At 40.4% G+C, this 21,797-nt stretch overlaps 1 protein-coding gene and 1 pseudogene across 1 annotated transcript in view; both read left to right on the top strand.

Moving 5' to 3' along the window:
• Positions 1 to 5,289: 5,289 nt before the first annotated feature.
• The window catches only part of Rab6a (RAB6A, member RAS oncogene family), a 43,648-nt gene continuing 27,140 nt past the window's right edge, over positions 5,290 to 21,797 (top strand). The window contains 1 exon segment of the mRNA XM_050122639.1: positions 5,290 to 5,648. Coding sequence (XP_049978596.1) covers positions 5,579 to 5,648 — 70 coding nt within the window. The 5' untranslated portion in view covers positions 5,290 to 5,578.
• On the top strand, positions 15,499 to 19,029 carry LOC126488825 (cytochrome c oxidase subunit 4 isoform 1, mitochondrial-like; annotated as a pseudogene).

Raw genomic sequence — 21,797 nt, 5'->3', positions numbered from 1 at the left:
TTCTTCTAGAGGTCCTGAGTTCAATTCCCAGCAACCACATGGTGGCTCACAACCATCTGTAATGAGATCTGGTGCCCTCTTCTGGCATGCAGGCAAACATGCAAGTAGAACACTATGTACACAATAAATAAATAAAATCTAAAAAAAAAAAAGACAAAAACAAAACAAAACAAAAAAGCTCTTTATGACTACAAGCATTTTGCCTGCATATATATCTGTGCACCACTTGCATGCGTCATGCCTGGGGAAGCCAGAAGAGGGCACCAGGTACCCCAGAACTGGCATTACAGATGGGCTGTGAGCTACCATGTGGGTGCTGGTAATTGATCCCAGGTCCTATGGAAGAACAGTCAGAGTAAACTGCTGAGGCAGCTCTCCAACTCCCACTAAATAAGCTTTATTCTTCTCTCATGGAACATAATCATAGGTTACTCTACAGGTCAATATATTTGAAAAGGAGTTTGTTTGTTCTCCCTCCATGGGGCTCTGTTTGTTTGTTTTGATGCTGGTGTTGAACCCAGAAAATCATGCATGCTAATTACTGACAAAAGGTTTTAATATGATGTACTTTGGGGTTTTTTGTCTGATCCTTTTAAAATGAGATAACCTAAACACATTTTATATATTAATTGTACTCTTTTAATTGGCCTCCTTGAGCATCCTTCATTTTTACGCTGTTTATTGAACCACTACTACTTTCAGGAATGATTATGATAACCTGCAGACTGGGTTGAAAGGCCATCACATTTGATGGAATTTGAATTCCTGTCAGAGCTATTATTTGTTTCAAATATGAGCAATATGGTTTCAGTCCTTTTACCAGGCCATGTTCTCTCTTTCTATTGATTTCCTGCCTCTATAAGAGCAATAAATCTTTTTAGGGAGTAGTAAACAGGAAAAGGCAGTTCCACCTTGATAACTACTACTATGGTATAGATACATATACAATATCACGGGCATAATATTCAAGAAACTGTGTTAGGACTTTGAGAATCTAAAGTTGGCAATTTCATCTCTCATAATGCAAAGAAATATAAAGTATTTATACATCATAAAGACATTGTTAAATATATGGACACTTATTATTTTACTAAAAAGGAATCCAGATAAAGACAAGCTCCAGAGTTGATATTCAGGCTCACGATGCCTCTGGCCTTCCTGACTAGCTGTCATCAATGGTTTGATAGTTTACATTCAGAGTTACATATGAATGTTCACAACAACTGTATTAACTATAAAACGATTGCGTTCTTGAACAGTCACATCCAAAGGCAGAAAAACAGCAGGTTTTCTCCAACTGCACCTTCTCACTGAGAAATAAATGTTTCCTCAAAACCCTCTAGGTTCCCTCCTTCATTTCTGATTGCTTCAGATTGTATCATGTGCCTGTACCTTAGCTAAAGAAAAGTGTGCAAGTTTTGTTTATTCTTAGGTGGACAATTACTAGTGTCTACCACAAAGAATAATACAAGATCACTGGCTGTGGAGGTAAATTAGAGAATCCTAGCATTTAGTAGGCTGAGGCAAGGGGATCATAAGTTCCAGACTTGCCTGGGCTATACAGAAGGACCCTGTCTCAAAAAGAGAAATCACAGTCCTCTTTCATGAAAATTTTTTAGCTGGGCATGGCAACACATACCTTAATCTTGGCACTCAGGAGGCAGAGGTAGGTAGATCTCTGTGAGTACCAGGGCAGCCAAGGCTTCGTAGATAGACCCTGTGTCAAAAACAAAAAGAAGGAAAACTAAATTTAAAGAAAGATTTCTGCAAATGAGTTGAGGATACTTTTGACTGTAGGTTCAATTCCCCATGTTTGTGGGAGTGGAATCTCTGAAGGCAAACATATGACTGCAAGAACTTGATAAATAAGAAAGAAGCTTCAGAGATGAATGAAGCCATGCACACATTGATGTAGAACGAAAGCTTCACTGGATACACCTGAGTCCTTTCTCTTTGGCGTGGAGGCTGAATTTTCATTCAGCCTGGAAGATAGAGAAGAAGGAAGGAAAAAGGGGACAAAAGGGGAGGCACCAAACTTTAAAACATCTGAGGTCAGAATTATATTATACTAGCCCTCTTCCTAATAGTCCAGCTGTCTAGGTGAAGCACCAGGGAGAAATTTATTCATAAAGTTCTGGAGGAAATACAAAGTAGTTAGAATCCTCCGATGTTACTCTGAAGGCTATTTCAGGAAACAAAGAAAACCCGGTATTTGTCAGAAAAAAAAAAAAAAAAAAGAGCCACTCTCACTTTTGTTTGCAAAAGCATTTGAGAAATAGTTTCTTGTTATGTTTTTGTGTGGTAGGACTCTGGGTTACTTCAGGGGAATTCTATCTAACCTGACAAGCTCCTTCAAAACAACTTCAATTTCTCCCTTTTCTTCCTCCTCCTCCTCCTCTCCTCCTTCTCCCTCTTCCTCTTCTTTTGAGACAGTGTCTTCTGATGAAATGTAGCCCCACCTGAAATTAATTGTGTAAGAACCATCAGACTTGGCTGGTTTTGTTTTATATAAGGATTTGCCAGGTAGTCCAGGCTGGTCTCAAACTCTCACCACCCAGTATCAGCCACTGGAGTGGTGGGATTGGAGACATGGGCCATTCATGTGATTTCAAAACATTTTTAAAACTCAAATATCTATGTTATGACTCAGTATTTACCTTTTCATTTTAGGTATACATTAAAAATCCTGCCACTTGCCTTGTGATGTGGCATATGCCTTTAATCCCGGCATTCCAGAGGCAGAGGCAGAGGCAGGCAGATCTCTATGAGTTGGAGGTCAGCCTGGTCTACAGAGTGAGTTCCAAGACAGTCAAGGCTACAAAGAAAAACCCTGTCTCTAAAAAGCAAAAACAAAAACAAAACAAAAAATCCTGTCACTTGGTTGAGAGGAACTGTAGGGAAATAATTCTTCTTATTTTTTATTTTGTATTTCTTTATTATTGATTAATTGATTTGGTGCTAGGGTTGAACCCAAGACTTTAAGCATGCTTTAAAAAAAAAAAAAAAAAGTGTTTTCTATAGCCCTGAGCAATTCCTGACCCCAAAGAGTACATTTTGGTAGAGAAGGTTCTAAGATACAGTCATGTCCTTGGTAGGTCAGAATAGATGACACTTTCAAAAGTTCTTTCCTCTCCAAATTTATTTTTGGTCATCCTGTATTTGAAAAAGCTCTTGTTTGGCCTTGCCATTAAACATGTATAAGATACTATACATAGACCTTTTTTTTTTTTTATTAACCTTAGAAGATTTTGATGTGTTTTTTCTTAATTCTTTTCTAAGTGTTTTGAACAAGAACTTATGTGGCTCAGGCTGGCCTCTAACCCACCTATAATCTTTTTTTTTTTTTTTTGATTTTTCGAGACAGGGTTTCTCCGTAGTTTTTGGTTCCTGTCCTGGAACTAGCTCTTGTAGACTAGGCTGGCCTGAACTCACAGAGATCCGCCTGCCTCTGCCTCCTGAGTGCTGGGATTAAAGGCGTGCGCCACCACCACCCGGCTCCCCACCTATGATCTTAAGCTCCTGCTTCTGCTTTCACTTGATGGAATCACAAATGTGGGTTTTGATGTCTTTATTGCAGAACAGAGATATCTTTTTTAGATCTTCTCCCACAGGATGTTGAAGAATGGCTGAATTCATGCAGATGCCAAATTCTCTAATTCAATGGTTCTTAACTCTTCCATCACCTGAGAAGACTTTATTTAGAACTCTCTTCCCTCCTTTTATACAAGGTTTCATGCAGTCCAACTTTGATATGTAGCTCCAGCTGGCCTTGAACTTAGATCCTTCTACCTCTACCTTCCAAGTGCTATGATAATGGGAGTATACCACTGTGCATGGCTCTAGGAGTTTTTAGGGAACCTAAAAATTTAGGGAATCATGTATGCTAGAAAAATCTTTCTACTATTAACCCATATCCCCACCTCTTGCTTTGTTTTGAGGCAGGATCTCACTCTGTATCTTAAACTTAGCTGGAATTCACTCTGTAGCTCATGCTAGGACCTGCCAGAAGTCTCCTGCCTTAACTTCCTGAGGACTGGGATTACAGCTGTGAGGCACTAGAGAATAACTGGATTTACTAGAGATGCAGGATCCTCTATGAGCAGCTAACATTAATAGGATATACTTGTTAAAATAAACAATACTATTATTAACTAAATTTCATGCTTTACTCAATTTATTATGTTTCTGTCTGATAATCTTTGTTTTCAGAAATCCCATTTAGATGGAACCTTACATTTGTGTCCACATTATCCTTAGTTCATATTTTCTTGTGGCATTCACATTCTTATTGGACCATGAATCAGGTTGGCAATTTGCAGATAAATGGAAATGCTTGGAATGTCTAGTTTAAGGGAGGTTCACTCAAGCATACACAGAGGTCCTGCTTTTTAAAAGCGAATGGATCTTTTAAAGATTCCTTCCGCAGATTTAAAACCTTGTTGAGGCTCCACTCTAGTGTGTGACATCTTCCAATGGGGCAATGTGAGCAGTCGTTACTTATCTGTAATATGAGGGTTTGGCTTATATAACATCTAAATCCATTTCTATCACATAGAAAATGGTCATCACCTGACGTTTGGGCACCTAAGAACAAGGGCACTCAACAGAAGATCAAGGGCCAAAGGCACCAGGGAATTAGAAGGGAAGTAACAGGGGTTCAAATAAAAAAGCCAGGAATTCATTTCATGCTATGTGGATTTTGCAAGTCATTTCCTCCGGTTGGGCTCCAGTTTCCTCACCCACAAAATGGAGAAGACCTGTTTCTGGTAGTTATGAAACTCCACGGAGCAATGGAGTGGAATGTATATAGGAAGATGCCCAGCAAGGAATCACACTCAAAGATCGAGCAGAACTAAGGAAGGCGCAGTAACGTTAAGGGCTACCAAGGTGTACCTAGCTAAACCTTTCCACAACCCAACCCCACCCACGCCTGCTCGGCCCTTCCACCTCGGTTCCGGCTCCACCTCCGTCCCGCGGCCTCCCGGGCCTGGGTCCCCACCCCCACCCTCCCCACCCCCGCCAGCGCGAACGTCGGGCGCGCGCTGCCACCTCACTCAGCGTCCGCCTGCTCGCCGCTTCTTCTGATTGGCTCAGCTTGTCAGTGACGTAAGCCTTTCTTACGTGTTCCTCCCCCTCCCCGTCACCCACCCGGAACTCGGTCCGCCTCCTCCTGGCTGCTCCAGACGCCCATGGAAGCCGCGCGGGAGGAGCCGGGAGAGCTGGGAAACCAGGAAGGCGCTGGCGGCGGCGCGCGCGCGCACGCACGCACGTCAGCCCGGCCGGCGGACGGCAGGCGCGCGCCCGTCTCGCCCCGCCCCGCGCCGCGCCAGAGGCTCGCGCACTCGGGTTCGGCGGCTGCGGCGGCTGCCGTGGGAGTCCGTGCGCTGCGCTGCGCTCCCCGCCGCGTCTGCGGCGCCCGCCCGCCCCCTTCCTCCTCTCGGCCCTCGGCCTCGGCGCCGGACCCCGGCAGCCTCCGCCCGGCCCTGCAGGGGCCGAGAGGACTCGGCGGCCGCCCTTCCGCTCGACCCCCTGGGAGAGGTCTGTGCGCCGCGGCGGCGGCGGCTCCTCCGGCTCCATTATGTCCGCGGGCGGAGACTTCGGGAATCCGCTGAGGAAATTCAAGCTGGTGTTCCTGGGAGAGCAGAGCGGTGAGTGCGCGGCCCTGGAGCACGGAGGCTCCCCGCCGGCCTACCCGGCCCTCACCCCGCCCAGCCTCCGGTCCGACGTCCCTTTCTTCCCCGGCTTTCTGGTGCCCCACCCTTCTTCCTTGCTCCTTTTCCGGGTCCCACTCCGGGAAGCCCCCCACTCTGGGAATGGGCCCCTCTTCAACCTTGGCTGGAAGAGGGTGGGATCTGGGCGTTGTTTTCCCCTGAGGCTTGTGCGGGTCTCCCGGAAGGTGGGAAGTGGTGGCCGTACAAAACAAGCAATTTCCTCCCAATTTTCCCTAAATGAGGAATTCGTTAGGGTTAGAGAGTTAATATATTCAACTCGAGGCGACGTGAAAAGAGATGGCCTTGTCAGTGACGGGTTTTGTCCCTTGGTTGGGACTAGTTGGAAAACCTAAATTTTCTTTTGGTTTTCATCATTGACAATTCTTTTGGCACTGTTGATGCCTTTCCGGTCTCTGCCAGATGCTATGTCATGATTAGTTTACTTCGATTTTTTTCTCCCCTCACTTCCATCTTTTTCTCGTTTCAACATGGAACAACATTTGAGTATCTTCATATGATACAAGCAAGAATTAACGGGTGAAATGTTAATTACTCATTTTTCTTCAGTATTTTCCAACTACGTATTTATGATGCATATGAGAAAGACTTAAAATCATGAACATCTTTGTTTTGTAGGGACGCCTTTGGGTATTAGGGTAGTAGTAAAGATCCATCATCTAGCTCTCTAAATTAGATTGGAATACCACTTGAGCTAACTGATTATTTTATACCTATTATTTCGTAGGGTCTTGTGAGTGAAATTGTAATGTCATTTACCTGGTCGAGGTTCTGCGGTCGCTGTACTCCCTATTAGATTCAAGGTCCTAATTTTGTGATGGTTGTCATTAAGATTACCTGGACAATAATTCAGAGAGCATAATCTTTTTTTCCCTCCACATTTTTTCATGACAGCTATTAAAATTCAGACACTGTGGGATTAGTTCCAAGTTATCAAGCATTGAATACCTCCTAGGTATCTTAGATGAGGTTATGGAAAACATTATTTCGAGTAGAAACTGATAAAATATTCTTAGGTTTTATTATTAGCATGAACTATTTATTCCTATTGAGAAGTTAACACTGGTTGTAATTTTGTCTTCAGCTGAACCTGAGAAATAATTTTTCTTGTTGCATGTTTAGATTTATCTTCCTTACAACCTTGTAGGGTGGAATGGTCATGTCTCCCTCCTGTTTGCTTATGGACATTTAAGTGTAGACATTTCCAGGCCAGCAAAATGGCTCGGTGAGTAAAACAGGTTCTCACCACACTGAACAACCTAAATTCAAAGAAGAACCAACTCCCAAAAGTTGTCCTCTGATCTTCATTAGCATCCACCTACAATAAAAAAAAAAACCCATAAATATAAAAGTGAAACATTTAAAATAAAATACGTTTTCTTAGATGAGTAACTTGATGAAGTCTGTGAAGTTGATCCTGATCAGCTAGTGTTATATGGCAGTTTCAGGACAGTGCCATACAGAAAATACATGAAAAGTTCACTGGTTATTATTAATAAATAGGTTTGAATGTACTTCTTGTGCAGTCCAGGGAGATGTTGACTGCCTCATATGGTGTATAGGACTACTTAGTTTTCACGAAATCTATTAATCTTTCTATTGAAGTTTTTAGCATGAGGAGAGAGCTTACCTTATAACTATATATATAGGTTTCCTTTGAATTTCTTGAGTGTTTATGTTGTAAATATTAGTTTTATGACTTCTAGTAGTTTCTTTTTCATTACTTTTTCTTTTTAAGGTAGAGTTATATTCTGGCAGCCCAGACTAGCTTCAAACTTGGAATCCTCCTGCCTCAGCTTCTGAGTGCTGGGATTTCAGTGGTGAGCTACTGCACCCATTTTTATTTTCATTTCTTTTTTTCCTATTTTGAAATTAATTTCTTTTTGAGGCGGTCTCATGTAATAACGCTAGCTATAAACTTATGTAACAAGATTTGCCTTGAATATCTGATGCTCCAGCCTCCACCCAAGGGCTGGGTTTGTAGGTGTTTGCCACTATGTTTGCTTTTATGTGGTGTTAGATGAGCACTATACATACTGAGCTATATCCTCAGCTATTAGTAAATTAATTTTTTTTAAGTTGGCAAGCAAAGTAATGTGTTTCAATACAGCTTTTTCATATTTGTGTGTGTGTGTGTGTGTGTGTGTGTGTGTGTGTGTGTGTGTGTGTGTGTGTACAGAGAGAGATAAGTCTTACTGTGTAGCCCAAGTTGGCATTGAGGGTATGAGATCTTCTTGAATCAGCCTGTCAGGTTCTGTCATTTTTTACTTTAGATAAACTTATCAACTGTTCTGTTTATGCATTCCCAGCCTTCCCAGTGACTACTAAATAATGCGTTTTTAGATTTAGCTGTGTGTGTGTTTCTATAGTCAGCACAGTTTTAGATGTACAGGAAATTGGTAAGATAGTACAGAAGATACTGTGCATCCTCATCATGTCCAGAATACATTTGTGAAAATTATTGGCTCAATATTGATTTCTTATTATCTAAAATTCGTTGTTTACTTGGGTTTCCATAGTTTTAAAAAACTCGATATTCTTTTTCTGCTTCAACTTTCAAGATACAACATTACATTCGATTTTTATAGCTCCTTAGATTTAACCTGCTTGCTTTAGGTTAAATCTTTTTTCTGTTTAGAACTGAGGTTAATGACCTTTTGGGGTCATCATATCGCTAAGTAATGAATGCCATCCAATAGTTTTGACACTGAAACATTGAGTTCTTTCTTTACAGTCAGTGCCTCTAGTTTTGTATGCACTACAAAGATCTGTAGAATTTATGTTACATTGATGTAACTTGCTATGAATTATTTATTTTTCAGTCTGTTAGAATTCACAAAAGATTATACTCTGTGGCATAGCCTTCTTTGTTTCCTTAATAGTATTCATCACATTTAGAATATTTTATGTTTGTTTTGCCTGTTTTCCAAAGCAGAACAGAATGCAGGTTCCATAAGATACAAATTATCTTTTTATGCTCATTGAACTGTTGCCTAGTGTAGAACCAGTCTCAGAAATATTTGGTGACAGAATAATAAGTAAATGTAATGCAGCCAAAGCCAATTGCCTATATTTTTTGTTATGATAAAAAAATCTACATTTTCCCCTCATAAAATTAACAGTTTAGTAATTACATTGCATACTTACATTATTTGATTATAAGTATATACTACAGATGCTGGAGTTTGGATATAGGAACTAGTAATTTAAAGGCTTAACCATTTCCCTGAAAAAAGCACCTATCTGCATATTACACCTTTTTTTTTCTTTTTGAGTTAAAAGGATTTTTTAAGCTATTAATTTATTGGCTATTTGTATAATTTATAGAAGTATGTCAAATATGCAGATGCTATAGTCGTGTAATTTTTATTTTGCTTTTCAAATGAAAGATACTCTGCTCAATAATGAAGATGAGTTGTTTCAGTACTTGGCAGAGCTAATTAATGGCACTTTTCTCTTTATCTTAGTATATGATAAAGGAATGTTAAACTACGGAATTCCTAAATTCAGGAGACTCCTTACTATCAGGCTATTGTCTGTAGGTTCAGAGGGACTTTTAGAATTCTTAGTAAGTGGTTTATGATGGATTTTACTGCAAATGTAATTGTTACTGGTTATTAGGAAATGATGACAAGAAGACTTGTATACCTAATACTGCTTTTTTTCACTTCATATCATTTTTTTTTCCGTCATCTTTTTGAACTACAATGTATTAGATAGGGAAAAAGTGTCAGAGGCTAGTAATACTGAACACTGTGATAGTGCAGTAGAGGTCACCCTGCTGTGTTGGGTATTATGTATTCTCTGAAAATTCTGTTTGGATAAGATCTGTTAAACCACTTAAAGTTTTTCAGTAAAGTACATAAGTGTTTACCAAGCACTGCATTTTCCAGACTTTCAGAAAAATGTTAACATTTAATTAATCTTCATAACACTATATACAATAAGTCCTGTCTATTTTTATTTTATAGATAAGGAAACTGAAACATAAAAAGATGTTGAGTAATTTGCCAAAGATCAGTGGCCAGTACCAACATAGGAAACTTGTACTTTGTGCTCTCAATTACTACTATCAAGTTTTAAGGTTTAAAAATAAGATACAGAAAATATTTCCATTAGGACTCGTAATTTGCAAAATGGAGCTGCAAGAAGGACAAAATGACAAATCCAGTAGCTCTCAAACTGATCTACTGACCCCCAGAGATCTCACAAGAGTCTGCAAGGGGAGAATCTATAAGCCCCATAGGGGTCCAGAATATTAAGATATTATGTGCTTTTCTACTCTTATTACCTTATAAGTATATAGTGTAGTTTCTGAGTGCCTACCTGATATGTGTCAGAAGCAACTGTAAGAATATAACCATCTTCTATTCAGGAAAACATTAAGGAGTTTTGCAAATAGTGTAAAACAGTGCCACCCTCACTAAATTTTTGTTTGTAAAATGATTGCTTTCATAAAAATTGTTAACATGCAATAAGATTTATTACTATTTTTAGATTTACTAAGTCTTTTTAATTTTCATAGTTAGATTTCAGTAAATACTAATGCAATCTACATAAACAGAATTCTTCAGTGTCCTCAGCAATTTTTAAGAACTACCAATCCAACCACAAATGGTAGTACTTGCCTATAATCTCAGTATTTAGGAGGTAGAGGCAAGAGGATCAAGAATTCCAGGTTTTATCGACAACCATCTTGCTGCCCCTACCTTATTTATGTATAGGTTTCTCACTGAACCTAAAGTTTCCCAATTTCTCTAGACTGGATGGCCAGCAAGGTCCAGGAATCTTGCTATCTATGCATTTACAGTGCTGGTATTACAGGCATACACCAATGTACCTGCCTTTTTTTTTTTTTTTATTAATGTCCAACTCAGGCACTTAATGCGCAAGTGCTTTACTAAGCCATTTTCCTCGTCCCTAGATTGCTACTTCCTGGAGTTAGGAACAATGATGAATGCCTGTAATTCCAGCATGGGAGACTGAGACAAGATTGCTGCAAGTTTGATGAAAACATGGATTATATAATGAATTCAGGGCTGCTATGGACTGTATAGTGAGACTGTCTCAAAAAGGGGGTAGGCCCTGGAGAGATGTCACTTAAGAGCATTTGTCTTGCAGAGGACCTGGGCTTGATTCCTATCCTGGGTCACAACCGCCCATAAACTGAAGTTTCAGGGGAACCAGTGCCCTCTGACCCCTGGGCACTAGGCATGCACATGGTGAAACACATAAAATATATCTAAAAAATTAGTACTTATAAAAATGGTACCAAAAGGACTGGGTGTGATGGTGTGTTTCTTTAATCCTGTCACTTAAAGAGGCAGAGGCAAGTGGATTTTGGTGAATTTGAGGCCAGTATTGTCTAGAGTTTTAGGCCAACCAGGGCTACATATTAAAACTCTATCTCAAAAAAAAAAAAAAAAAACAAGCCCTTTGGTGGTGGGGCACTCCTTTAATCCCAGCACTCAGAAGGCAGAGGCAGGCGGATCTCTGTGCATTCGAGGCCAGCCTGATCTACAAGAGCTAGTTCCAGGAAAGGCTCCAAAGCTACAGAAAAACCCTGTCTCAAAAAATTAAAAAAAAAGGGGGGGGGTGGAATACATTTCATTAATAGAGCTCTTGCCTAGCATGTGGGATGACTCGGGACTTAAACTTTTCCCCAAGCACCTTTGAGGGAATGACAATAACAACAACAACAACAAAAAAAAAAAACAGTTTTTAAAAATTGCTTTCTACTTGTTTTAATTCTTTTTTATTAAAGGTATGTATCTATGTGTGTATGCATGCATTTTTGTACCACGTGCATGCATGGCCCACCGAGGACAAAGAGGGCATTGGGTCCCCCTTAGAACTGAGGTTAAGAGACAGTTCTGAGCTACCATGTGAGTGGTACCTGAACTATACCTACCCATTTCCATTAGTCTGGAAACTGATTTCAGATCCCTAAACTTATATACCAAGCACCTTATTAATGGAACTATCTCCCTAGTTTACAGTCTCTCCCTCTCCCTCCTTCTCTCTTCCTCTCCCTATCCCTCTCCCTCTCCCCCTCTCTCCAAGGACTCAAGTAGACCTGGATGACCTAAAAAAAAAAAAAAAATTTAGAGGCTGACTCAACAATTAAGCACACTTGCTGTTCTTTTCAGTCCCTAATTTTCTTTGAAAAAATAAGCAGGAACAGAGAAACCAGGCATGCATATGCTATTATAATCCCAGAATTTAAGAGGTTGAGGCAGGTGGACCAGGCCAGCCTTGTCTACATAATAAATTTAGGTTGCAGCAGTTACCTCTATAGTATTGAGACTGCATAACACTGTTTGAGCTAGAACTTACTATGGATGCTGGGCTGTCCTTAAATTTACAGAGATGTGCCTGCCTCTGCATTTTCAATGCTGAGATTTAAGGCATGCTTTTATATTTATGCGTATGAATATTTTGTCTGCATGTATATCTGTAAACCATGGGCACACCTGGTGCCCTCTGAATCCAGAAGAGGGTGTGGCTCTCCTGGCACTAAGTTGGGAACTGCCATGTGGGTAGTAGGAACCAAACCTTCATCCTCTAGAAAAGCAGCAAGTGCTCTTAACCACAATAAGCCTTCTGTCCAGCCATTTGTTTTTGTGAATTCATTTCTCTTTTACTTTGTCTACGTCCTGTCTGAAGTCCTCAAAACAACAACAACAACAAAATTACTGATATTTGGCTGTCTGCTTCTGTTTAAGAAATAAGCACTAAAATTTTAATTTTTTTACCTTAATATTAGATTTCACTTCTATGTCCATTTGAGGGCTTTTTTTGTTTGTTTGTTTGTTTTTTAGTACAGATTCTAATGTTAGGTATTTAGTATTTAGTTCTTCTTGGCCATATTTCCTTTAGAATTACTTGCTACCTTTCTGGACAGAATAATCCTGGTTGACTTTCTATCTCTCTCTCCTGGTTCTCTCTCTCTCCTGGTTGACTCTGACACTCTCTCTCTCTCTCTCTCTCTCTCTCTGTGTGTGTGTGTGTGTGTGTGTGTGTGTCTGACAGGCCAGGGAGCCCCAGGAAACCACCTGCCTCTTCTTCCCCAGTGCTGAGATTATAAGAAGATGGCTAGCCCCTCTTCCCCTTTAAACCTTGTTTTTGGGGATTAAACTCAGATCTTCTTGCTTGCCTGTGCAAGCATTTTACTGACTGAGCTCTCTCCCCAGTCCACTATTATTATTTGTTTTTGTCAGTTTGGGGAGGTAAGCTGGAGCAAACACTTTTCTGTGCTATATTCTTGGCCCAGTAATGGATTTCTGTCTCTGTGTTTTTATCTGTCTCCCCATGTACACATCCCCCTTTCTCTTTATATAGCACAGGCTGATCTTTAACTTGGGATATTTTTGCCTTAGACTGCAAGTGTGAGCTACCATACCTGGGTTATGAATTTCTTGTTCATAACCATACTTTTTAGTTTATTGTGTAGAGAACAGCACTCAAAAATCTTTAATAAGCAAATTATTTTTTTAAGTAGTGAAAAACAAAATGAAGACCTACTCAGTGAAAAGTTAAAGCCAGAGGTTGGAGAGATGGTCCATGGTTAAGAGTGCTGTTCTCCAGAGTACCCTAGTTTAGTCCCAGCACCCACACTAGCTTACAACCACCTCTAATGGCATTTCCATTTTCCAGGGGATTCAGCATCCTCCTCTGGATTCTTCCGACACCAGGTATACAGACATATATGTAGGCAACACACCAATACACATAAAATAATATTTTCTTCTTTAAAAAAGAAAAGTTATGGCAGGTTTGGCTGCCCATACCTCTAATTTCTGAATTCACAAGCTTGAGGCCAGCCTGGTCTACAGTGTGAGATCTATGTTGTTGTTTTTTTAAAGTTAATTTGTGATTTAGCCATATGTTTTTGCATTCTTAAGATATTTTCCTCTGGGGCCTGAGAGATGGCTCAGTGGTTACAAGCATTGGTTGCTCTTCCAGAGCCTTCATTCTCATTGCCCACACAGTGGTTCACAACCATCTTTAATTCCAGTTCCATGAGATATTACACCTCTTCTGGCCTCTGAGGGCACCAGACATGCACACAAGTACAGTCACATAAAATAATAAGTAAATAAATAGATATTTAAAATGTTTGCAATATATATAACACTTATAATTTCAGCATTTCTGGCTGAGAGGCATGTGAATTTCAAGTTCAGTGCCAGCTTTGGCTACATAGTGAGCTTTTCCAAAATCGTTAACAATAACAGAAAACTCATACTCAAGATGAATTAATTGAACAAAGTTAAGAAAGGGGAATATTAACCAGGAGAGACATCACTGGGAACCTTCATCTGGTGATGGATGGAGATAGAGACAGAGACCCACACTGGAGCACTGGACTGAGCTCCCAAGGTCCCAATGAGGAGCAGATGGAGGGAGAACACGAGCAAGGATGTCAGGACCACGGGGGTGCACCCACCCACTGAGACAGTGGGGGCTGATCTATTGGGAGCTCACCAAGGCCAGCTGGACTGTGACTGAAAAAGCATGGGATAAAACCGGACTCTCTGATCATGGCGAACAATGAGGACTGATGAGAAGCCAAGGTCAATGGCAAGGGGTTCTGATCCTACTTCTGGTGGGAGCCTAGCCAGTTTGGATGTTCACCTTCCTAGACATGGACGGAGGGGGGAGGACCTTGGACTTTCCACAGGGCAGGGAACCATGACTGCTCTTTGGATTAGAGAGGGAGGGGGAGAGGAGTGGGGGGAGGGGGAGGGAAATGGGAGGCTGGGAGGAGGCGGAAACTTTTTTTTCTTATTCTCAATAAAAAAAAAAAAAGAAAGGGGAATATTCAAATTCAGATAGGCTTCTAAGCCACCTCCTCTTTAAAGACAGTTTGACCTGTAGCAGTTAAGTCTATAACAACAATCACAAAATAAAAATAATTCTTAGTGTTAGTGTAATGACCATGCAAACTATTGAATATAAACTATTGAATCTATCGAATCATTAAGAAACTGGAGAAATTGGTCTTTGTCTCTCTCTCTCTTTTTTTTTTTTTTTTTTGGTAACAAGTGCAGAAAATGGTGTCACACCCATGTGATCCCAACATTTCAGAGACTAAGTCAAAAATATCACCTGAGTAAACCCCAAATTTCTGGTCAGCCTGGGATATATGTACAGTCAGACCCTGACAGCCGGAAGCTAAGGATGTAGTTCAGAATTGAGTCCTTTTTTTTTTAATAAGTTATTTTTATCTTATGTGCGTTGGTGTTTTACCTACATATACGTCTGTGTGAAGGTGTCAGATCCCCTGAAACTAGAGTTACCGTGTGGGTACTGGGAATTTAACCCAGGTCTCATTGAAGAACAACAGGTGCTCTTAACCTCTGAGCCATCTCTCCAGCCCCCAGAATAGAATTCTTGATCTGTTTTTGTTTTCTAGTACCACAAAAAGCAACAAGAAAACAAAGATGATAGAGCATCATCATTGTATTTAAGAAAACTAAACTCTGCCCGGCATGATAGCTCATGTCTTTAATCTCAGCACTAGGGAGGTGGAGATGGGCCAGCCAGAGCTACATAAAGAGACCTTGTCTCAAAAAAAAAAAAAAAAAAAAAAATGGAAGCTAAATCTTAGCTCTGCCAGCTTATAGATTAATATGTGTGTGTGTGTGTGTGTTCTACCCCTTTGAATTTTAGTGCTTTGGGGTGAACCCTAGGGCCTGGCTCATGCTAAACACATAGCATACTACTGAACTCTTGTACCCATAGCCCCACAGATTGTGTGGGAAACATGCGTAAGGTAGTATGTGGGGAAGAGGGTTGAGAGGGAGGCTGCTGTGCTCTTTCCAGTTCCTGCACCTCTGGTGTTTAGCTATCAAGAGCCTCTCCAGTTGATGTCTGTTTTAGTTTTTATACTTTGGCTATTGCTGTATAATTCAACCTCTGATTCTATTCCCTTCCTAGAGATGGGGCTAAAAGTTCTAACTCTGATCATGCAATTAGTTCTGGCTACTAGTTTCCCATCCTTTGAGATTTTCAGACGTCACCTTATTAGCATTAAGATAGGTCTTAAGGGTTTATTACAAATGATAAAAGATGATCCATTCCGTTTTATTACTTCTATCACAAGGAAAACACAAGGGATTTACAAACTATATACCTTGAACGCCTAAGTGGACCAAAACACACTTTTTTTTAAAAAAAAATTATTTTGCATCCCTAAATTCATGTTAAGGTTATAATTTGCAGTATCTTAACATGTAAGGAGTATTGGAGAAATGGCTAAGCTAAGATAATACTGGGGAAATTTAACCACATTTGTTCTGAGGGGGAAAATAGACAATCGTGATCATGTTGAAGCTTCTGTACACCAAGAAATGCCAAGGATTGGAAAAAAAAAAAACAGCATAAGGTCTGGAAAAGGGTTAGAGCAGGTTCACCCTCAGAAGGAATCAACACTGCTAATACTTTAACCTCAGGTCTTCAGTCTCCAGAACTTGTGAATTTCTGTTTAAGCTACTTGTACTTCATTATGGTATCTCTAGCAAATTATAATGTATTATTTTGCAACAAACCTAAAATCCATCTAGCACTTACTGACAACTCTAACAGTAAATATTTGTCTTCATTTACTATAAAACTACTAACATTTAAAAAAAAATTATGTGTATGGATGTTTTGCCTACATGTATGTCTGTGCACCATATATGCCTCTGGTGCTTGTGAAAGAGGGTATAGGGCTGCAGTTATTACAGTCATGAGTTGTCATGTGGGTGGCTGGAAATCAAACTAGAGTCAATTCTGAGCTACCATGTGGATGCTTCTAATTAAACCAGGGTCCTCTGGAAGAGAAACCAGTGCTCTCAGCCACTAAGCCATCTCTCCAGCTTCACTACTAACATTTTTTATTGAGTAGTCAAAAGTACTCCCCCTTTTTTAAAAATCCAGTTTTGTTCTTATTTACAGGTGTTGGTATTTGTCTTCATATGTAATACTATTAACATTTGATTATTTACTCATATCGTGTCCTATCATGAATGCCTAATGGTTTTAATTCATTTAATCCTTAAAATGAATTCTAAGAGCTTTTCCGAGTGATTGGATTTTGGACTGAAGCAAGGAAATTGTAAGATATTCCTATAGTTTCTGGTGATGGCAAAATGTAAGGAGATGCTTAAAAGAGGAAGGGAGCATGTTGAGAGGGCTGAAGAGTAGTGACAGAGTATTTACTGAATATGTGCAAGGCTTTGGGTTTGATCTGAGCATCACAAAGCAAAACTAGAGCCATTCTGAAAAAGTTCCCAATAGAAAAAGCTTTTGGCAACAAAATATTGACACAGTATTGGTCTGAACCTACAGAATTAAAATTTTATGAGTCCATATTATTGCAGATTTTTAAGTAAAGGGAAAAGGAAAGTTTTATTCTTGTAAAAAAAAAAAAAAAGACTTCTAATTAAGGGCTGGCAAGATGACTCGGGTCAAAAGCACTGACTGCCCTTCCAAAAGACCAAGGTTTGATTCCCAGTACCTACACTGTGGTTCAACAATCTGTAATTCCAGTCCCAGAGATTAAACACCCTCTTCTGGTCTCTGAGGTTGTTGCATGTAATTGTATACTGGCATACTTGCAGGTAAAACATCCATACACGTAAAAGTAAATGAAAATTTAAGAAGAATTTTAATTAATAAGTAGAGTTAGAAATAAACAGAAGAATTTCCATTGGAACACTGCAGTAGTAGTGGCTGTAGAAAAGGTTCCTTTGATGAAAGTTAAAATTAGTGGACAGAAGTTTGAGAACAGAATGTTTACGTAAACTTAACCACTGCAATAAATCATATATGGAAGACTTTGATGACTGAAGTTGCAGAGATATTACAGTGAGTTTGAGAGCATCTAAAGGATGCTTTATTTTCCCGAGGTGACAAGTTCTTTGGGGGAGGGGATTTTTCAAGACAGGGTTTCCCTGTGTAGCCTTAGCTGTCTTGGAAGTCACTCTGTAGACCAGACTGGCCTCAAACTCCACCTGCTTCTACCTCCCGAGTGTTAGGATTAAAGGCGTGTACCACCATCACACAACTTGACAAATTCTTTTTTCAAGAGCTGATTCTACAGATTCAGGAATATCCCTTTGTAGATGAGAATTAGATAATGCTCAGTAGAATCATCATTTATAATTAAATATTCACTATTTATTAGTTTTAGTTGGTATTCTTTGCTTCAGTATAACCTTTTTATTAGAATATCTTAAGTACACATTTTTACTTGATTCAGTGGTATAATAGCTACTATAATGATATTGGTAGGGGTGGGATAGGAAGAAAAATACTACAGAATTTCATGTTGTGAAGCTTGTTTACATAGGAAGACGTGTTTAAGCTAAAGGTAATTGATCGGTCACTTGGGATTTATTATGAAAGGCAATGATTCTCAAATACCATTGATGAAGCTGACTGCTTTAGATTCCTATTCAGAGTGTTTTTAGAACATAAATGCTAGGACTGGATAGCTCAACAGTTAAGAGCATCCAGATTCTCTGTTCTTAACAGGCAAAACACCCACATATGTCAAATAGGGGATTTTAAACATCTGACATCTCCAGGCTGGAGAGATGGTTTAGTGATTAAGAGCACTAATTGTTCTTCCAAAGGAAGTTCAGTTGGGAATTGGTTCCCAACTAATAACTGTCTGTAACTCCAAGATCTTACACCCTCACAAGAAATACATACAGGCAAAACACCAATGCAAATAAAATAGATAATTTTTTTTAAAAAAATCTAAAATCTCTGAGTCACAATCAGCCAGGGTGTAGAGGATGGTCGCCAGACTAACAGTGACAGAGTGTTGGTGGCTACCAGGGCACTTAGCCTAATTGGCAAGAGAACCATTTCCACCTTAGTGTGTGTTTGAGCACATGAGGGTATTGTGAAGAGTGAAGACTATGCTCTCCCTATTTTTGTTGATCAGTGTGACTGCCCCTTGCCTGCTATGGCCCGTGTTAGGCTGCTATCTGCCAGCCAGGAAGCCCTGAAGGAGAAGACTGGAGCAGCCTGTTCAGGGATGACAGAGTCCAATTACACCACATCCAGTTTTACCTAGAGCTTTGCCGAGATGAACAGAAGTACAAACAAGGAGAAGACAGTTGTGGTCTCGGCCATGTTCTTCATCGGCTTCATTGCTCTTATTCTGATGTGGAGAAAACACTGTGTAAGGCCCCTTCCCTTCTACCTCTGATGGAGACTGGATGGCCATGTAGACCAAGCAGATGATGGACATGAAGATCAACCCCATTCAGGACTTCTCTGACAAGTGGAAGAAGTGAGACCCTGCTGTTTGCAGCTCCCTCCCCTCAGTTGGCATGCTGGAAACTGCTGTGTCCAGTGGTTCATGTTTGTGTGGGGAGGAAAGAAACTGTTACATAGAGAAACCCTGCCTCAAAAAAAAACAATCAGTCACTATTTTGTGTCAGGTGTGGTAGTGTGTGCCTTTAATCCCAGTACTAGGGAGGCAGAAGCATGAGGATCTCTGTGAGTTCTAGACAAGCTTAGTATAGAGGGTTCCAGGGCTGCGCGCCAAAAAACACTGTCTCAAAATAAATAATTATTTTTAAAAATCTGAGATTGTAATACGATAACTCTAGAGTTGCCTGACCATTCATGGTCTTTTGTGTTGCCATGTGGATAGTTTGTCTTTTCTAATTCTGTAAAGAATGTCATTTAAATTTTGATGGGGATTGCATTGAGTTCTGTAGGTTGCTTTTGATAATTTGTCCATTTTCACAGTATTCTGCTAATCTAGGACTATAGAAGTCTTTGGTGCCTTGAATTTCTTTTTTCAGTGTCATAAAGTTTTCATTGATGGTCTCTCACTTTTCTTCCTGAGGTTGATTACTAGGTACTTGAAATTTTGGGTGGGGTGGTAATGATTATTCACTGCTCTTCCAGAGAACCTGGGTTCAACCCAGCACCTACCCAGTGACAGCACAGGTGCAGCGCCCTCTCCCTGCCTCCCGGGTGCACCAGGCATGCAAGTGTTACACATTCATACATTCAGTTAAAATACCCCAATATACATACATACATACATGTGTGTGTATGCATAAAGTTTGTTCTTTTAGTTTTTTTTTCTTTATTTTTTNAGGGTTTCTCTGTGGCTTTGGAGCCTGTCCTGGAACTAGCTCTGTAGACCAGGCTGGTCTCGAACTCACAGAGTTCTGCCTGCCTCTGCCTCCCGAGTGCTGGGATTAAAGGCGTGCGCCACCATCGCCCGGCTCTTTTAGTTTTTTAAAATAAATCTAAAGAAATTAAAAATAAGAATTTATATAAGGTATTTTTCCTAGTTTCTTTCTCAATAAATTTGTTATTGGTATGAAGAAAAGCTACACACCTCTGTGTTATTAGTATCTTACACTTCCACAGGAAGTGTCAGGTCTAAGAGTCATGTGGTGCTGGCACAGGCCTTCAATCCCACTACATAGTGAGTTCCAGAACAACCAGAGCTACACAGGGAAACCCTGTCACCCTCCCCCCCCCCAAAAAAAAAAAAGTCCAGAGTCTTTAAAGTATAGAATTGTGTCATCGGTTAGAGAACTTCTACCTTTCCTATTTTTATCCCTTTTATATAATCTTTCTCTTACTGCTCTAGGGTGGGTTTGTTCAGGTTTTTGGTTGTTTTATTTTTTTTTTTTAACAGAACTTGCCTCAAGTTTATTTGTAAAAACAGCATAAGGTCCTGAACATCTGCAAATACTGTGTAGGTGTTCACACCAGTCCATCTGTCTTCACATTGGCAGACTGCGACCTTTTTTATGGGGCCTTCACAGGGGCCTGGGCACCTTTGGGAGCCTGAGCTGCAGCTGAGGCCTCTGCCTTGGCTTGAACCTTGGGCTTTGTTTTTTGGAGTCTACGACCCCTGGCCATGTAGCTTCTAATCCACTTCCCAAGCTTGGGGTGAGCAATTAAAGCCAGACGGGTGAGTTTGCGGCTGGGGCCCTTGGGCACTTTGGGCTTCACCACCTGGGGCTTCACCAGGGCCTTGATGGCCTCCGCACGTGCACTCATGGCCTTTGCATTATTTGCCTGCATCTTCTTCAGGCCTTTTTTGTTGTGCTTCTTGGCAAAGCGCATGTTCCTCAGGAACTTGGGGTCGACCCCCTTGAGAGATTCGTATCTTTGTGACCGGGGTTTCTTGATGCCGTTTCTGTGCCATTTCTGGGACTGGCTGTGTGTGGTGTGGTTCTTGGATTTGGCCATGGCCGGACGGTAATCGGCGGCTCCCGAAGCGCCTGCGACCAGAAGAGAAAACTTTTTTTTTGGTTTTTCAAGACAGGATTTCTCTATATGGGTCTGTCTGGCCTCGAACTCAAAGAGATCCACCTGCCTCTGCCACCCAGTGCTGGGATTAAAGGTGTGCGCCATCACCACCCAGCTGTCTAGTTTTTTAAAGTTTTTTTTAATTGTTTTTAATTGTGTATGGAGGGGGTTGTATATGAGTACAAGCACCCACACGGGCCACTGGAGTTGGATCTCCCTGGAGCTAGACTTACAAGCAGTTATGAGCCATCTGATATGGTTACTAGGAATTAAACTCAGATCCTATGGAAGAGCAGTATATGCTCTTAATTGATGAGCCATTTCTCCTGCCCAGGGTCTGTTTTTGAGACAGTCTTACTGTGTAGCCCTGACTGGCCTGAGATTTTCTGAAGAATTGCTGTTTTTTCTCATTCAATATAATATTTGCTATAGGTTTGTAATGCATTATTGTTTTGTAATATTCTCTATTCATTCCTAATTTCTTCAGGATTTCATCATGGAAGCATGTTTAACTTTGTCAGATTTTTTTCTGCAGCTAGGTAGATGGCTCGGCTATTAAAGTGCTCAAATATGAGAATTTGAGTTCAGTTTCTAGATGCACATAAAAACTGGACTGGGGGTCAGGGGCAAGCAGAACCCACATGAAGGTTCACAGCCATCTGTAACTCCAGTTCCAGAGGAGCCAACATCCGTTCTGACCTCTGTTGGCACTAGGCGTTCAAACACCCATATTCATAAAATAAAATAAATCTAATTTTTTTTAAGTTAAAAAAATCTGGA

Source organism: Alexandromys fortis, unplaced genomic scaffold, assembly GCF_014885135.2.
Source record: "Alexandromys fortis isolate MF-2015 unplaced genomic scaffold, M_Fortis_MF-2015_v1.1 scaffold_209, whole genome shotgun sequence".
NCBI lineage: Eukaryota > Metazoa > Chordata > Mammalia > Rodentia > Cricetidae > Alexandromys > Alexandromys fortis.
The sequence above is the reverse complement of the archived record's forward strand: the minus strand, read 5'-3'. Positions and strand labels throughout refer to the sequence as shown.